The following is a 15522-nucleotide window of genomic DNA, read 5'->3' as shown; positions in this document are numbered from 1 at the left end:
ATTCACAGATGGTTAAAATATATCAGTTAAAGCTAAAGTTCCCTTTGAGCAATCTTCCCTCCCCCTTACACACATGCCCCCACTCCACTGTCCGTCTCCTGGATTGGTTCTTATGGGTTTATGTGCTAAATTACTCACATACATCCCTAAGGACTGTTTTCAAAAGAATAAAGCGACACGGTGTGTATCTATTGCTCAACCCCGGTGCCCCGTGCTGTTCTGGGCTCTTGAGCTGCATTCTTGGGTGTTAGATGCTTTTGACAGGACTACAGGGTGCCGCTGTCCCGCAAGTGAGCAAATGGGTCTTTAGCTGACCTGAAGGTGTCTCTAGAGCCTTTCTCTAAGCCTTTTTTCTCACAGAGCTTTGGCCACCCGCCCTTTTTGCCTTCGACCTCCTGCCTTCTTCTCACACTAGCTTTGAGGTCCTACCTGTAGCACCCTGAGGTGCTGGGAGGTGGGGTGGGGAGCCCTTAGCTATGAAATGCGAAGGCCCTTCTTTGGACGCGGGCTCTTGCGCCCCCTGGCGGCTGCTCTCACGCACTGCAGCGGCGCCTTCGCGCCGGACCTTCCTACCAGAGGGTGCGGTCAGGAAGCTACGCCTGTGTAGCGACGGAAACCCTCTTGTGCGTCCTGGGCAGATGCGGACAGGCAGGTCTCTGCTTTTGAGGCTCCCCAAGGAACGTGAGCGCCACCTCGAGTTGCACTAGGCTCTACACGTTTCCAGGTACCAGTTATGAATGAGTTGTCCCTTTGTGTTTCTTAATGAACCAGGTTTTTTTTTTTCTATTACATTTATTTGCTGGGGGAACACAACACCGTGTGTGAAGGTCAAAGGACTACTTGCGGGAATCGGGTCTCTCCTTCCATCATACCCAGTGATCGAACTCAGGTCAGCAGGCTTGGGTGCAAGCGCCTTTACCTGAGGAACCTTCTCGATGACTCTTTAGTTTTGTTTTCAGACCGTGATAGAAGGGTCTTGTTCTGCAGTGCACTCTGGCCTTGAACTTGCGATTCTGCTTCAACTTCCGGAGAGCTGAGATCACAGGCCGATGTGACCGCTCCAACTTTGCTGTCATGATCTTGTCAAAAAATGAGCACCCGCAATGGGCGGGGCTAAACTGAACCGGCAAAAAGGAATCCGGAGCGAGATGGGCTGCCAACAGGAGCCCTTTCCCACCCTGGCAAGTCGGATCCAGTCTTGCCAGCCACTGTCCTCCCAGGGGACGCCCCGCCCGCCTCCTCGGACGCCCCGCCCACCCGCCTCGCCCCTGACAGCCACATTCTAAGGTGCGGAGTAAGCTGCTGGCTCATTCATCTCTACTAGAAGGTCGGTTTGCCAAGGGCTGGAACTTTGAACCCTGTTCACTTGTACATCCTAAGCCCTTCCCACGGTGCCAGGCTTACAGCTAGCGTTAAACTGGAGTTGATAATGAATACTCTAAGAGAAGAGGTCAATGTAGAGATTAGAGAAGTTTCTGGCTTTTTTTCTTTTCTTTTCTTTCTTTTTTTTTGGGGGGGGTGTTAGGTTTTTCGAGAAAGGTTTTTTTCTGTGTAGTCCTGGTTGTCCTGGAATTCACTTTGTACATCAGGCTGGCCTCGAACTCGGAGATCTGCCTGCCTCTGCCTCCAGAGTGATGGGATTAAAGGCATGCACCACTACTGCCCAGCTTGAGAGGTCTCTGACATTAAGTGCAAAAGGCAACTTCAGAATTTAGGAGTTGAGGATGTAGCCCAATTAGTAAATCACTTGCTTAGCATGTTGGATCCCCAACATTGCATAAAACTAGGAGTGGTATAATCCTAGCCTTTGGGAGGTAGAGGCAACCGGTGAGAAAGCAATAGGGTGCATTGGCTGGTGAGGATTGAGTGAGCAGCAGGGTCTCCAAGGGTTGATAACTGGTTAATTAGAATAGCAATGCCATGTGGAGCACCTGGGAGAGGCTGGAACACAGCAAGTAGGCTGTTTGGGATGGAGGGAATCCTGCTGGACCTGGAAGGACAGATGCAGAACCAACCTCTCTGCTAGGGAGGCTACCTCTTCAGAGCCAAGCCTGTGTCCCCGAGGCCAACACATTTGGCCTTGGTTCAAAAGGAAGGATGTGTCCTGCCTCCACCTTCCAAGCTGACCGATGGTTATATGGGCAGGAGACACACCAACAGGAGAAATTCCAGCCCAAAGGACCACAAAATCTGAGTCTCGAAGAAGGGTCAGGAATAGAGAGGCTAGTCCAGTATCCTTCACGACAGAAGGGTCTTGGAAGTAGTAGTGGTTCCCAGGTTATGAGGGAGAGGAAAGCATTGCACCTGAGTAAAACTGCCTGTAAAGAGCTCTCCTGCTGCAGAGACACTGAATCCCTTGAACCTGCCTCCCAGGTAGATGTGGATTCTATGACCAAAGGCCAGTGCCCCAGGCTGCCCCTGTAGGCCTGAGAAGGACCAGGTCAAACTGCACCAAAGAGCTCAAGATGTCTGCTTGGGGTGGGGTGGAGAGACCTGTTGCCATATTCTGGGTACACTTTGGGTGATGTTTCCCCCGGTCCTCACAGTGCACTGTCTGTTGAGTGAGGGTGGATCCCCCAGGTCTCCGTAACGGTGGCAGGCAGTTTGGAAAGAGCTAGATTATTCACTGGAAGCCACCCAAAAGGAGGCCGAGTTCCTGGAGCTGTCTGACACATTTTCACAGTGTGTGGGTCACTCCTGTGATTGATTCCTTTGCATCTTCCCTGATACAAGCATATTCCTTCCCTACCTTCCCATCTGTGAAAATCGGGGAGGAGAGCATCCCCTGCCCCTCAGGCTTAAGTTACTGTTGGTCAGCCACCAGAGGCTTAAGGGTCACCCAGAGCTGTGTGGCTCCCTCCGCTCAAGCCTCACTTCTCCGGGCTCATCCATACAGAGGAACTCAAAGGCAGAAGTGAGGAGCAATGGTTAGTTTACGTCTCGCCGCAAGAAACCCTACCCCACCTTGGATTGTTCCTAGAGGGAACAAGCCGAAGGAGCAGGGCAGGATGCAGAAGGCTCTAGTTCCACGGGGGGGTGGGTGGGTGGCGTTGGTAGTGGCTCCTGAGTACTGTTGCAGGGCCATCCCCTCGGTCCCGCCCACCTTCCCGCCACCGGGGCGGAGACAAACAGGTGTCGCCAAAGACGCCAGCCAGAAGCAGCGGCGCAAGCAGACCCTCTGTGACCCTCGGTGAGTGGTGGTGGAGCGGGGGGGGGGGGGGGAGGGGTGTCCGTCTGGGGACAGTGGGTGGCCTGTGACCTTTACCCTAGTTCCCGCCAGGAGGGCGGCAGGGATAGGTGGAGCAACTGCGGACTCTGAGCCTCTTCCAAGCTCCCAGTCCCGGCCTGCTTGGCCGCGATGCTGCTATGCAGCACCTGTGTCCATCGGCCGGCCGAGCCTCAGTAGCCTGGCCGGGGCGCACAAGGTCCCACCAGTCTGGGGATGGCTCCCCTCCAAAGTTCGGCTGGTGCGGGTAGCCGGATGCCCTTCCTGGCCAGCAGGGAGGGGAGGAAGGAAGGGAGCCATGAGACCTCCTCCCTCCTTGAGACCTGGGCCACCAAGCCTTGACATATCCAGATCCTTTCACAGGTGGGATCCCAGGAGGCTCAAGGAAAGTGAGCAAATGGCCCGAGGTCATACCGCCAGGGAGCACAGGCCTGGATGACAGACAGCTCTCTCTTGAGATCAGAGTGGGCAGGATGCCCCTGTCACTACCTGTTTGCTGGGTGTGTGGTTGCCCAACCAAGTCTTTGCAGGGGGGAACAGCCACCCCTGAATCTATGCCTCCCCTTGACCTCTTCTTCTGCCTCGGCTTCTCTTGTCTACTCCTGTATTTTAAGCGTTGCTTCTCTGGGCCCCAGTGCCTTGTCCACCATAGATATCACTTCACACCCTGTTTAATGCTCCACTCCCTTCCATAAGTTGGCTTTCTGATCCCCTGCTCTGCCTGCTGAAAGCCAGGCAGGTCCTACCCAGTCCCCAGGGCCACCAGCAGGCCAGCACCAACTCTCTCTGATCTGATCCCCTCTACTCAGTGCCCACCAACTGCCAGCCTATCTATGCAGTGAGAGCACCCAACCATGGCACTAGGGTATAGGGTGGCCCATTGTCTTGCAAGCCAGATGCTGCCTCCATGTAGGAGAGAATATCTCCCCACACATACTCCAGTTCCCGTGGGAAAACTCTATACTGACTGATACACAGATAGGCTCTATGACAGGCTGGTTTCTGAGGATCATGAGATGTGAGGCTTTGCACAGAGAAGCCAAGAAATTGTTACAGTCCAGGAGCAAGGTCAGACCACTCCGGGGAGGAGGTAGCCCAGTACCACTCAATGGGGGTGTGGGCCGTTGACATTCAGTGTTTGATGTACAAGTAACAAAGAAGGTGGTATGTGTTTGCCTAGCATGCACAAGACCCTGGTTCAGCCCTGCAACACACACACACACACACACACACACACACACACACACACACACACACGCGCGCGAGAGAGAGAGAGAGACAGAGACAGAGACTGAGACAGAGAGATTCAAAAGGTCCTGGCTTGAAGTCACCCTCTGATGTTTCTAGTCACCCATTTGTTTCTGGACCTCATCTCAGTCAGAGACTTGGTTTGGTCTCTGGGCTTCTGCACCCCATGAGGGGACCCTAGCACCCAGGAAGCAGCTCTATCTTAAGGCCTATGTCTCTGATCCCCTCAGCCCTTCCTCACTCCCTATTTCCTGGCTCCAGAGCCTGAAATGTCAGGCTACCCATCACTCCTTCCTGGGATCTGCTCCACAGTCCCATACACCCTAACCAGCTGTGTGACTCTGGCCACTCCTTTTTCGTTTCTGGACTTCAGTTTCTTCCCCTGTGAAATGGGTGAAGCCAGGACTGCTGGAAGGCTGCTGAGGAGGTGAGGGGTTTATTAAGTAGCCATGCCAACACCCTGACGTGCAGTGGTTCTGCCCTGCTTTCTTTGTGGTCCCCATCGCTCACCTTCCCACAGCCAGCCAGGACTGGCCTTCCTCCACCTACAGGAACTGTGGATGAGGAGACATCTACACTGTCCTTGAAGGCCCTGGTGACTTCTCTGCTTCTCTGTCACCCTTAATCTTATAGTGTGCAGCCACGCAAGTTGAACATGGAGAGGGCCTTGTGCTGGCTAGCCAGCTCTGCTCTGTGATACTCACTGCTGCCTGGAAAGGTCTATATTTTGAATCTCTGGCTTTCTTGGTGACAGATTTATTCACATTCCTGAGAGCAGAGCACAGTTGTTCAGCTGGGCATAGGCACCTGGTAAAAGCAGGTTACACACATGAGTGAACAAGAGTCACAGGGCCACCGGAGACAGGCAGAAAATACAAATACAAATGCCTCATGCCTCAGAACTGTATGTAGTCCCAGCTTCCAGGGAGGCTGAGGCAGGGGCTTCCCAGGGTTAAGACCTGTCTGGGCTACAAAATGAGATCACAGCCAGCCTGGAATGCAGTGAGACCCTGTCTCAAATTTAAAAGTAAAGGCAAGAGGCTGTGTATAGCTTGGTGATAGAGCTCTTGCCTGGCACATAGGTGTCCCTGGGTTCAATACCCAGGAGGGGGTTGGGGGACCAAATGAACCATGCCTGAGTTACACCCCATCTCATGTTCATCTTTTAAATACGTCCCTACCACACTCGGAACATTCACTGCTCCAAGAGAAACAGTCTGACCTTCGTGTGAGTTGTTCTCTGGCTGTCAGCCATCAGTGCTTGCTTCTTACGGGGGTCTTCGGAGCTAGAGAACTGGGCGGAACAGAAGCGGGGAGCTGGGGTGCAGACCCTGATGGAGCCCACTTCTCTTCCTACTAACCTCCCCAGGCTGGAGCTCTCACAGCCTGGGAGGGAGATCCACTCCTTTAATTACTGACTGGCTCTCTCTCTGAATCAGCAGAGCTGGGCTTCGTGTCCTCCTGCGCCCCCTGGAGCCCTGACTCAGCAAGGGCAGTGGGAAGGCTTCCTGGGGCAGGATCTTGCAGGAATTTGGGTGGAGAAGCTTTGAAGGCTGGGCAGGAGAGCAAGTGCAGCTTGGAAGCTGACTGTCTCCAGGTCCTCTGGCACAACCAGATGGGCCCTGGGTAAGAACAGGACAGTGTCTTTATAGTTAAGGCCCCTGTCTTGTCTCTTGCTCTTCCCCCATCTCTCAAATCCTTTCCTGTTCCATTTCCTGTGTAGGAACCAGGAGAAAGAGCTGGCTGTCAGAGCATCAAAGATTTCTGGGTGAGGCTGGGGCACCAGAAAGCTCTAGAACTCCTAGAAAAATTCTATACAAACTGCTAGGGGGATTCACGAGTGTGGTGATACATACCCCTGAGGCAAAAGCAGGAAGATCCAGAAGATCTAGAGTTCTAGGCTAGACTGTCAGATATTTTTCTCACACACACACACACACACCCCAAAAAAAGGAAAAAGAAGGCTTGGAGTCTGCTTGTGACTACCCAACTGGGTAAGTGCTGGCATGGGACCAGTCCAAGCATATGGTGAGGGGAAGCAGGTCCCCTCCCCCTTCCTCTATTCAAGGAGGAACTGGCTAGGCTGATTCAGCTCTCACAAAGAAATGCCACTTGCTGGCAGGGTGGCCTTGGGCAGGGGACTCTGCCCTTCTAGGCCACTTCCTTGCCTGCTCATTAAGGACACCAGTGCGAACTGGGTAAACTTCCTTGGCTTTGATTGTCTAAAAATGCCACATCTGCTGACTTTTCAACTCACCTGAAGTTAACCTATGGAAATGGCATCCTGGAGTCATTTTCCCATCCATGGCTCAAAAGCCAGTCTATATGTTTTCCCTGTGAACTGTTTATGTCCTTGGCAAGTCCCTCTCTTGAATTTTCAGTTCTTGGTTTATAAAACTCCTTATGTCTTAAAGAAACAAGCCTTTTGTCTATTTTGCCCATATCTCCCCAGGTTGCCATTCATCTTTTGACCTTGCTGTTGTTTTGGGTTTTGTTGTTTTGTTTTGTTTTTTGCAGGAGCATTTTGTTTACCTGTTGGTGTTTATTGCATTTGTATGTTTTAAGGTGTCTGAAGTGAAATGTGAAATATATCAAACTTTGCTTTTGTGGTGTCAGGATTTCCGCGTCCTGCTAAGGAAAGCCCGGCCCAGGTGAACAAATGCATCTGTATTTTCTGCTGATAGAAAGCCAGCTTTTGATGATAAACTTGAACTGTCTCACCAGGTGCCCTTTTCCACCAGCCCTTCTGCATCCTGACGGGGAGAACAGGACAGCGCCTGGCTCGGGCTGCCCGCAATGGCCCTCCTGACACACCTGCTGGTCTGCATCTTCGGCATGGGCTCCTGGGTGGCTATCAACGGGCTCTGGGTGGAGCTGCCCCTGCTGGTGACCGAGTTGCCCGAGGGCTGGTACCTGCCCTCCTACCTCACTGTGGTCATCCAGCTGGCCAACATAGGCCCCCTTCTAGTCACCCTGTTGCATCGCTTCCAACCTGGCTGCCTGTCTGAGGTGCCCGTGATCTTCCTCATCTTGTGCATAGGCACAGCTGCCTGCCTCCTCTTGGCCTTCTTGTGGAACATGACCTCCTGGATCCAGGGCGGACGCCATAGTGTGGCCTTCATCGTCCTCACCTTCTTCCTGGCCCTGGTGGACTGCACCTCCTCTGTCACTTTCTTGCCCTTCATGAGCCAGCTGCCCACGTACTATCTTACCACCTTCTTTATAGGGGAGGGGCTCAGTGGCCTCCTGCCAGCACTGGTGGCTCTTGCCCAAGGCTCGGGTATCACTACCTGTATCAATGCCACAGAGACACCAGGCACCCCCTTGAGCCCTGTGACCACAGTGGAGAGCGACATCACCCAGGTACCTAGTGTAACCCAGAGCCATTGCTGCGCTGTGCTTGGTCTCCAGAGTAGGGAAGGGAAAATTTGCTTCCTTTATTTTCATTGTTTCTTCAACAGGATTACACATTATTTTATTTATTTATTTTTATTAGTATGTGTATTCTGACACATGTGCATAGAGTCACATGCCACCATACAAGGATGGAAGTCAGAGAACAAGTTCGTAGAGTCGGTTCCCTCTTCCACCTCTACAGGGGCTCTAGGGATGGAACGCCGGTGGTCAATCTTGCATGGCCAGTGGCTTCATCTGCTGAGCCATCTTGTCCACTAAGGGCTACAAACTAAAAGTGTGTGAGGTGGGTGGACAGCAGGAAGACCATTTTAGGTGTGTGCCTGTTGGAGGGTCATGTTTGAGATTCAAAGGCTAGTCAGGTGGTAGGGTTTAAGCCTTCCCAAACAGGAGAAAGGTAAGGGCACGTGGGCCTCTTCGGGGTGTGGAGATGTACTCTGGGAGAGAAGAAGAGGTGGCTGATGAGCAAAGGTGGCCTGTCATAAACTCAGATGGAATCTGACACGTGACGAATGTTGCATATCTCAGTCCTGAAAATGTCCACATCCCTCTACAGTAGACTCTTGTCTGTCCCAACTCAACTGGTTTAGAGTAGCCAGTACCTAAGGAAGTCTCTCTTAGGGAGGCATTTTCTGGCCTTTTAGTTAGACTGGGGGTTATCTTGAGCCTCCAAATAAAATCGTGAAGACCAGGGAAATGAGAATCTAAGGTCTAGACTCCCCTTACCAGGGAATCCGACGTAAGGAATGTTTCTGCCGTCCCAGACTCCCTCCCGTGGCATCGCATCACTAACTGCGGCTTTGTCTCTCTGCAGACCGCCCACAGTCCTCCCCTGTCGCCCCTCGCCTGGCACCTGGAGAGCCGCTACCTGGCCCCACGCTTCTCACCACTTCTGTTTTTCCTCCTGCTGTCCTCCCTCATGGGCTGCTGCCTGGTTGCCTTCTTCATCCTGCAGCGGCAGCCCTGGGGACGGCAAGGCTCCATAGAGGACCTTCTCCACTCCCAGGTCACCCTGCACTCCATCAGGCCGCGAGACACAGAGGACACCAGCTCACTGGGTGCCCCTGTAAGCAGCCCAGGCAAGGGGCCAGTGGAAGTCAGTGTAGCCTCCCTCCGCCCAGCCCAGCTGACCTTCATCTACTCCGTGGTGGCCTTTGTCAACGCACTCACCAATGGCGTGCTGCCTTCAGTGCAGACCTACTCCTGTCTGCCTTATGGACCTATTGCCTACCACCTGTCTGCCACCCTCAGCTCCGTGGCCAGCCCTGTTGCCTGTTTCCTCCCCATCTTCCTGCCTAACAGGTACTCCACCTGACCCAGGGAACTCTGAGAGTGGAGATCACTCCATTGCAGAACCCCAAGTGCCAAGCCCCACCTACTGGGCGAGGTGTGTGGGGGTTGGTACATGGTCTCCCAGAGGCATGGGATAGCTAGCATGCTTGACCTCCTTGCCTCCAGGGTACTTCTCTGAAACATTGGAGTGGCAGTACTTCCTCCTATGACGACTAGGAATGTGCTGTTCTCTATCAGTGCCTGACACTTCCAATGTCTCAGCAGCAGAGCCACCATGAGGAGTGACAGTCAGCTACTGAGCTGGACACATAGAACCCTGAGACCTAGAGAGATGGATGGGGCTGGCCTTGTTCAGCCTTGCCCTCCTGCCTCAGGCCCAGCCAGCTCCATCAAGTTGCACTTCTAGGATAGCAGGGTACCAGAGTGGGCTGGACCCTGGCCTAAAAATATAAGCTGCATCCTGGAAATGGACTGAGGTGATGGCAATGAGGAGAGAACAGAAAAGCTGGGATCGGATGGGTTGTGCTCACTCTGAAGGAGGCACCTGCTATACCACCCACATCTCATATTCCTTATGGCAGCACAAGGAGGCGTTAGTTTGGGTCGGGGGTCTCTGTAGGAGCATGGTCTCAGGTTACAGTCATAGGGGAAATGTCTTGGCTAGGGTATTATTGCTGTGATGAAACGCCATGACCAAAAAGCAGTTGGGGAGGAAAGGGTTTATTTGTCTTACACTTCCAGATCTTAGCCCATCATTGGAGGAAGTCAGAACAGGAACTCAAACAGGGCAGGATCCTGGAGGCAGGAGCTGATGCAGAGGGTTGCTGCTTACTGGCTTGCTTTCCCTGGCTTGCTCAGCCTGCTTTCTTATAGAACCCAGGACCAGTAGCCCAGGGACAGTACCACCCACAGTGGGCTGGGCCCTCCCCCATTGATCATTATTGAGAAAATGCCTTACAACTGGATCTCATGGAGGTGTTTCCTCAACTGAGGCCCCTTCCTCTGATGACTTTATTTTGTGTCAAAGAGATACACAAAACCAGCCAGTGCCGGAAGTAAAAGCTGCAGGCGACAGTTCCCTCGTATATTGGTCAATTGCTCCTAAACATTCATTCATGGGCCACGGGGACAGCATTGCCATTTTTCTGAGCCTCACCTAAGGCTGCCGGCCAGATTCTGATGGAATTCTGGAAAGTCACCTCCGGGGCTCATGACTGACCCCCTCCCACACACAGATGGCAGGCCTCCCTGAGAGAAGGGAGGGTCCTGGAGAAAGCATATCACATCCTGAAGGGTCCTGCAGAGATCAAAGCCCCTGCTGGTGGCTCCTGGCAAGGAGCTGGTACCATGAAGAAATGAAAACCAACACAACCCACGGCTGGGAGGCCACCCAGTGCGCACTCCTTTTGTGCAGGCAAGACCAGGTCTAAGATGGGTCAAGGACCAGTCTCGAGGAGGTGCCTTGACTCTCGGTGTCCCCCTTAACCTAAGTAGCCTGGGGTTGTTTTCTGTGTTTCCTAACCCAACCCTGGAGGCCACTCCTTGAGGCCAGGCTTCTCAACTCTCATGCCCTTCCCCACTCTCCCACAGGTCGCTACTGTTCCTGGGGATGCTCACATTGTTGGGAACCAGCTTTGGGGCCTACAACCTGGCCATGGCTGCCATGAGCCCCTGCCCCATCCTGCAGGGTCACTGGGGTGGAGAAGTTCTCATCGTAAGTATTCCCTCCCATGCTCCATTCCCAAGACACCCCAGGGACAACCCTTTCTGTTAGCCTAAGCCTTCTTAGTGGTTCTCATAAAAGCGGGGACTCCGGGAGGGAAGGTAGCCATGAATGCTACCTCTCCCATATTTGCCCTGACTTGATCATTTGGGGGAGGGAGAGACACCTGGGTTTCCTTTTACTCTGGAGGAATAACTCCTGTGCCCCGCCCCCCCCCCCCCCGTAGGACCGCCTTGTAGCCAGGGGACATTTCATCTCTATTAGCCCGTGAGGTTACTCTGCCCTTGAGTTCTCTTGCTTTTTCTTCTTCCCTGGTGGCCTTTACCCAGCAGGTGTTCTCCTGGGTGCTGTTTGCTGCCTGTCTCAGCTATGTCAAGGTGATGCTGGGTGTGATCTTACGTGACCGGAGCCGCAGTGCCCTCTTGTGGTGTGGAGCAGCGGTGCAGCTGGGCTCGCTGATCGGCGCCCTGCTCATGTTCCCATTGGTTAATGTGCTGCAGCTCTTCTCATCAGCTGACTACTGCAGCCTGGATTGTTCTGTCTAGCCTCACTCGGCCATCACAGGACACCGCCGCTGAGGTGGAAAACCAGAACCCAGAGAGGCAAAGGCTAACAACCCCTGCCCCCTTTTCTGTGTGGTCAGAGATCTGGAACTGAGCTTTTTAACCCAAAAGCCCTTCCCCCTAACCCCCGGAGCTGCAAAGCACAGCCCTCCCCCAACACTGTGCCCAGTGCTTAGGAGCCCCAGTTACAGACTTTGTTCTTTGACTTCAGAGAGATCTGGTTTGTAGTATTCAGCTGGAGGCAGACCAAGGACATTAGGGGGAGAGGGTGGGAGATTAATCTGCCTGTTGCCTGCTGTGGGAACTTGGGGAAGTCTCTTGACTCCTCATTAAGGAGGCTGTGGTAAGCAGCCTTTAGCTCAGGCATCTAGTGGGCTCCTGAGAAAGTTGAGGGAACTCCTGCCTCTGAGAGCAAACCCCACCAGGATGTACAGCAGACAGGGAGGACCTTAGAAAGGAGTCTCAGACAGTAGGGGTTTTGTCTGTAATTATTATCTGGTTTTTGTATTTTGTCCCTTTTTATAAGAATTAAACTTTGTATGCTTTTACAGTAGGGGCTGTGTACACACAAGAAGTCCTGTGCCGGCTACACTGTATCAGTCTAATTGTAATCAGTTTTCAGTCAAGGCTGAGAACCATGGAAGCAAGGGCAGAGAGTGGGCTGGTGCCAGATCACTGTTCTCCATTGTCAGGCCAGCTGCTGCCACCCTGCACTCCTCTTTACTCTTAAAGTAGGGTTGGAGAGACGACTCAGCCATTTAAGGCTAAGTCCCACAACGGAAGTCAGATATTTAAGTGGTGCTTATGCAGTTGTTTTCCATGTATACTTGGGCATAGGCAGGGCCTGGGGGGTGGCATGGCCTGGGGGGGGGTGGCAAGGCCTGGGATCCCACCACTATGGAAGCTGAAGCAGCAGAATCAAGAGATCAAGAAATCCAGACAGGCTTGGTGATGCTTGCCTTTAAATCCCAGCACTTGGGAGGCAGAGGTCCCCAGATCTCTGTGACTTTAAGGCCACCCTAGTCTGTAGAGTGAGTTCTAGGCAAGCCAGGAAGAGCTAAATAGTGAGATCTGTCTCAACAAGACAAAACAGCATGCACACACACAAAAACAAGCACTTTCATACTTCCTGTTGGCCCTTCCAAAGTGGCAGGAAATACAGAGACTTCCTTCTTGGACCTCAAGACACACATTGTGCATCTTAAACTTTTTGTTTCGGTGAAAGCAGATCCTCCTCACTCTATCCTGGGATGCTCGGCACTCCACTGCGGATGCCGAGTTATTCATCTATATTTGAAGACACTGGGAGCAAACTGAAGACTAAATCTGGTAAAGCTCTGCACAGGCAGGAAGGAAAGAAAGAAAGCAGGGTTATTATCAAATGAACACGTTAAGCCTGGCAGCTGTGGGCATCAAAATTAATCTACCACAGGGATATAAACACCAAGGCTAGGTGGACATGGACCTCAATGGCAGAGTGCTCCTTCCCCAGCACTGCAAAAAAATAATTAAACAGAAAAGTTCCTCTCTTTACACAGTCAGATGGGAATAACCTTTCACACAGATGCTCTCACACATCTGATAACCAATCCTCAAGGAAGACTAGACAAGACCATTAGACACACAGCACATTCTGAGCTCCCCAGTTATGTCAGCTGACCGTCTTTATCCAAGCTCATAGCTTTATGACAGATGTTCTCAGGTCAGTATGGTGCTCTGAGGATGGCTTCTGTCCCTTCCCCCAGGAGGCTGGGTGACCAGATGTAGATTTCCTTGATAGTCCTGATAAAGTCCCCTGGACCTCAGCAAAGCAACCCTGGGTTGTAAGACAACTGAGAAAATTTTTTTTCCAGTCTGCCTTCTGTTGTGATAAATAGCGGGACCAAAAACAATCTGGGGAGGAATGGGTTTATGTGGCTCACACTTCCAGGTAACAGTCTGTCACTAGGAGAAGCCAAGGCAGGAACCCGGAGCTCAAACCAAGGATGTTTACTGGCCCCTGGCTTATGTTCACCTAGCTTTCTTAGACCACCAGGACCGCTTGCTAGGCAGGTACCACTCACAGTGGGCTGAATCCTCCCACATCAATCAATTCTCCACAGGCATGGCCACAGGCCAACCAGATCTGGGCAGGTACCCTCAGTTGAACCACTCTCTTCCCAGGTGGCTCTTGGTTGTGTTAAGCTGGCAATCAAAATCAACCAGGCTCCTTCAGCTTTCAAATAGACCCATGGCTCAAAGAGACTGAAATCAGACATTTTCTCCATAAATACCCTGAGGAAAATGAAGACTGTCTCCCCAGGGGGGATTAATTCATTTGCAGTGCCGGTGGGTGATGCTAGGGCCTCGTACTTGCTAGGCAAGCTCCATCCCCAAGCTGCCCCCCAGCCAGAGCACACTGTGTTTGTACTTTGCCTTCCACAGCCACCAGGATGTGGCCATGGGTATCCAGAGAGCAACATAGATGAGGAAGATGTCCAAGAGTAACCAGTGAGTGCAGAGGGCACATGCAGTAGATGTCATCCTGGCTCACACACTGATGAGGATGAGCCAGGGTGTGCTGACATTCGGGAAGTCGCCTCCACTTGGAGACTTGGTCTGGTTTGTCTGTCACCCTGTCTTAGGAGCCCCCAACCTGTACACTGGCCCCAGTCAGCATGGCTCAGCTTCTTCTCAGAATCTAGGTGGGAAATGTCACTCCCAGGATTCTTAGGGGTGACATTGAGCAGCTGTGTATACAAAGCCTTCAGTGGTATCTCTACAGTAGGTACCCTGCCCACCACAGACCCTTGATGTCCCTGAGCTATATACCTCTGCCCAGCCCACCACCCCAGGGTAAGTCTGGCTGGCCAATGAGCTTCAGGGATCCTGTCTCTGCCTCCTCCACACTGCGATTATAAGCACGCTCCACCACCACACCTGGCTTTTTAAAATGTGGGCTGTGGTGGGGACTGAACTCAGGTTTCCACTCTTGCAAGGCAAGTACTTTACTGACAGTCACCTCCTGAACTCTATGAGTCCAGTCTTGAGTCTGGCCCAAGATGTGGGATGCTCCTTAGCCCACTGAATAGCCAACACAGAGGGCCTGTGGTACTAACTGCCAGGAAGGTCAAGGCAGGAGAGTCACTTGAGCCCAGGAACTTAAGAGTAACCTGGCAGTATGACAAGGCCCTGTCTTTTTTTTTTTTTTTTTTTTTTTTTTTACAACAAGATAGAGATCAGGACTCTGGACTCAGCCTGGGTTGACATGGGGCTTGGCTAAAGGTGCTGCCCCCATGCAGGTAGGAGCAATGTGGGTGAAGTCTGAGAAGCCATCCATAGAAGTGCATCCTTGAGCATTCAGAGCAGCACAGTGTGTTGCCCTGGGTGGATGTTGTGGGGTAACCTTGAAAGGACCAAAAAAGATGCAACGTAGCTAAGAAACCACTGGGGTGCTCTGGGGAGAAAGTGCCACCCTGGCAGAGGGCCTTGGCTGGATGAGCTGGGCAAGGGCCAGCACAGCGCAGACAGACAAGCAGACTTTGTCCTTCCTTCTGCTCTCATAGGAATGCCTTTTAGAACTTGGTGACCCCTGGAACACAGGGACTCAGGAACAGGACACAACAGCCAGACTAGCAGATGTGGGAAATGAGGGGAAAGGGGAACCAGAGTCAGGGTGAGGTCCTTGTCCCAGGAATCCCAATGAGAGGTACTGCAGTCCCCGGAAGTGGGTTCTCCTGGAGGCAGGCTCTCCTGCAGTTTGGTTGATGATGGTTTCCCCTGGGAGATTTTCAGAATGGTCCAGAAGAAACCAGAGCCAGACACCAGTCTATGCATTGGCTCCCTGGGAAGCCTGGCCCAGCTAGTCCTACCTTTGGTTTGGGCAAGTCCTGGTCCTGCCCAGGAATCTTGGATCTCCACCCAGTTCCTGCCCAGCTGGTTCTTCCTTCCAGGCCTGGGGCAACCCAAAGCCTTATAGGGCAAAACACTCTTGCTGCTGGGTGTGGCTTTACTTACACTCTTAGAGACCTTTGTGTGTGTGTGTGTGTGTGTGTGTGTGTGTGTGTTTTGTAGCC

At 52.6% G+C, this 15522-nt stretch overlaps 1 protein-coding gene across 2 annotated transcripts; it reads left to right on the top strand.

The window, feature by feature from the left end:
* The first annotated feature begins 1210 nt into the window (after positions 1-1210).
* Positions 1211-12020, top strand: Slc52a3 (solute carrier family 52 member 3). 2 transcript variants are annotated; one of them, XM_051193695.1, is made up of 5 exons: positions 1211-1327; positions 7199-7837; positions 8703-9190; positions 10772-10895; positions 11237-12020. In XM_051193695.1, the coding sequence occupies exons 2-5, from the start codon at positions 7271-7273 to the stop codon at positions 11447-11449; spliced, it is 1392 nt and encodes a 463-aa protein (XP_051049652.1). In that variant the 5' UTR covers positions 1211-1327; positions 7199-7270; the 3' UTR covers positions 11450-12020. The 2 variants fall into 2 exon arrangements, with proteins under 2 accessions (XP_051049652.1, XP_051049641.1); XM_051193684.1 differs by having other exon boundaries at positions 1212-1327; positions 8895-9190.
* The last annotated feature ends 3502 nt before the right edge of the window (positions 12021-15522 follow it).

The sequence above is a fragment of the Phodopus roborovskii genome, unplaced genomic scaffold (assembly GCF_943737965.1).
Source record: "Phodopus roborovskii unplaced genomic scaffold, PHOROB, whole genome shotgun sequence".
Lineage (NCBI taxonomy): Eukaryota > Metazoa > Chordata > Mammalia > Rodentia > Cricetidae > Phodopus > Phodopus roborovskii.
Note: the sequence above shows the minus strand (reverse complement) of the source record. Positions and strands in the feature narration are given on the sequence as shown.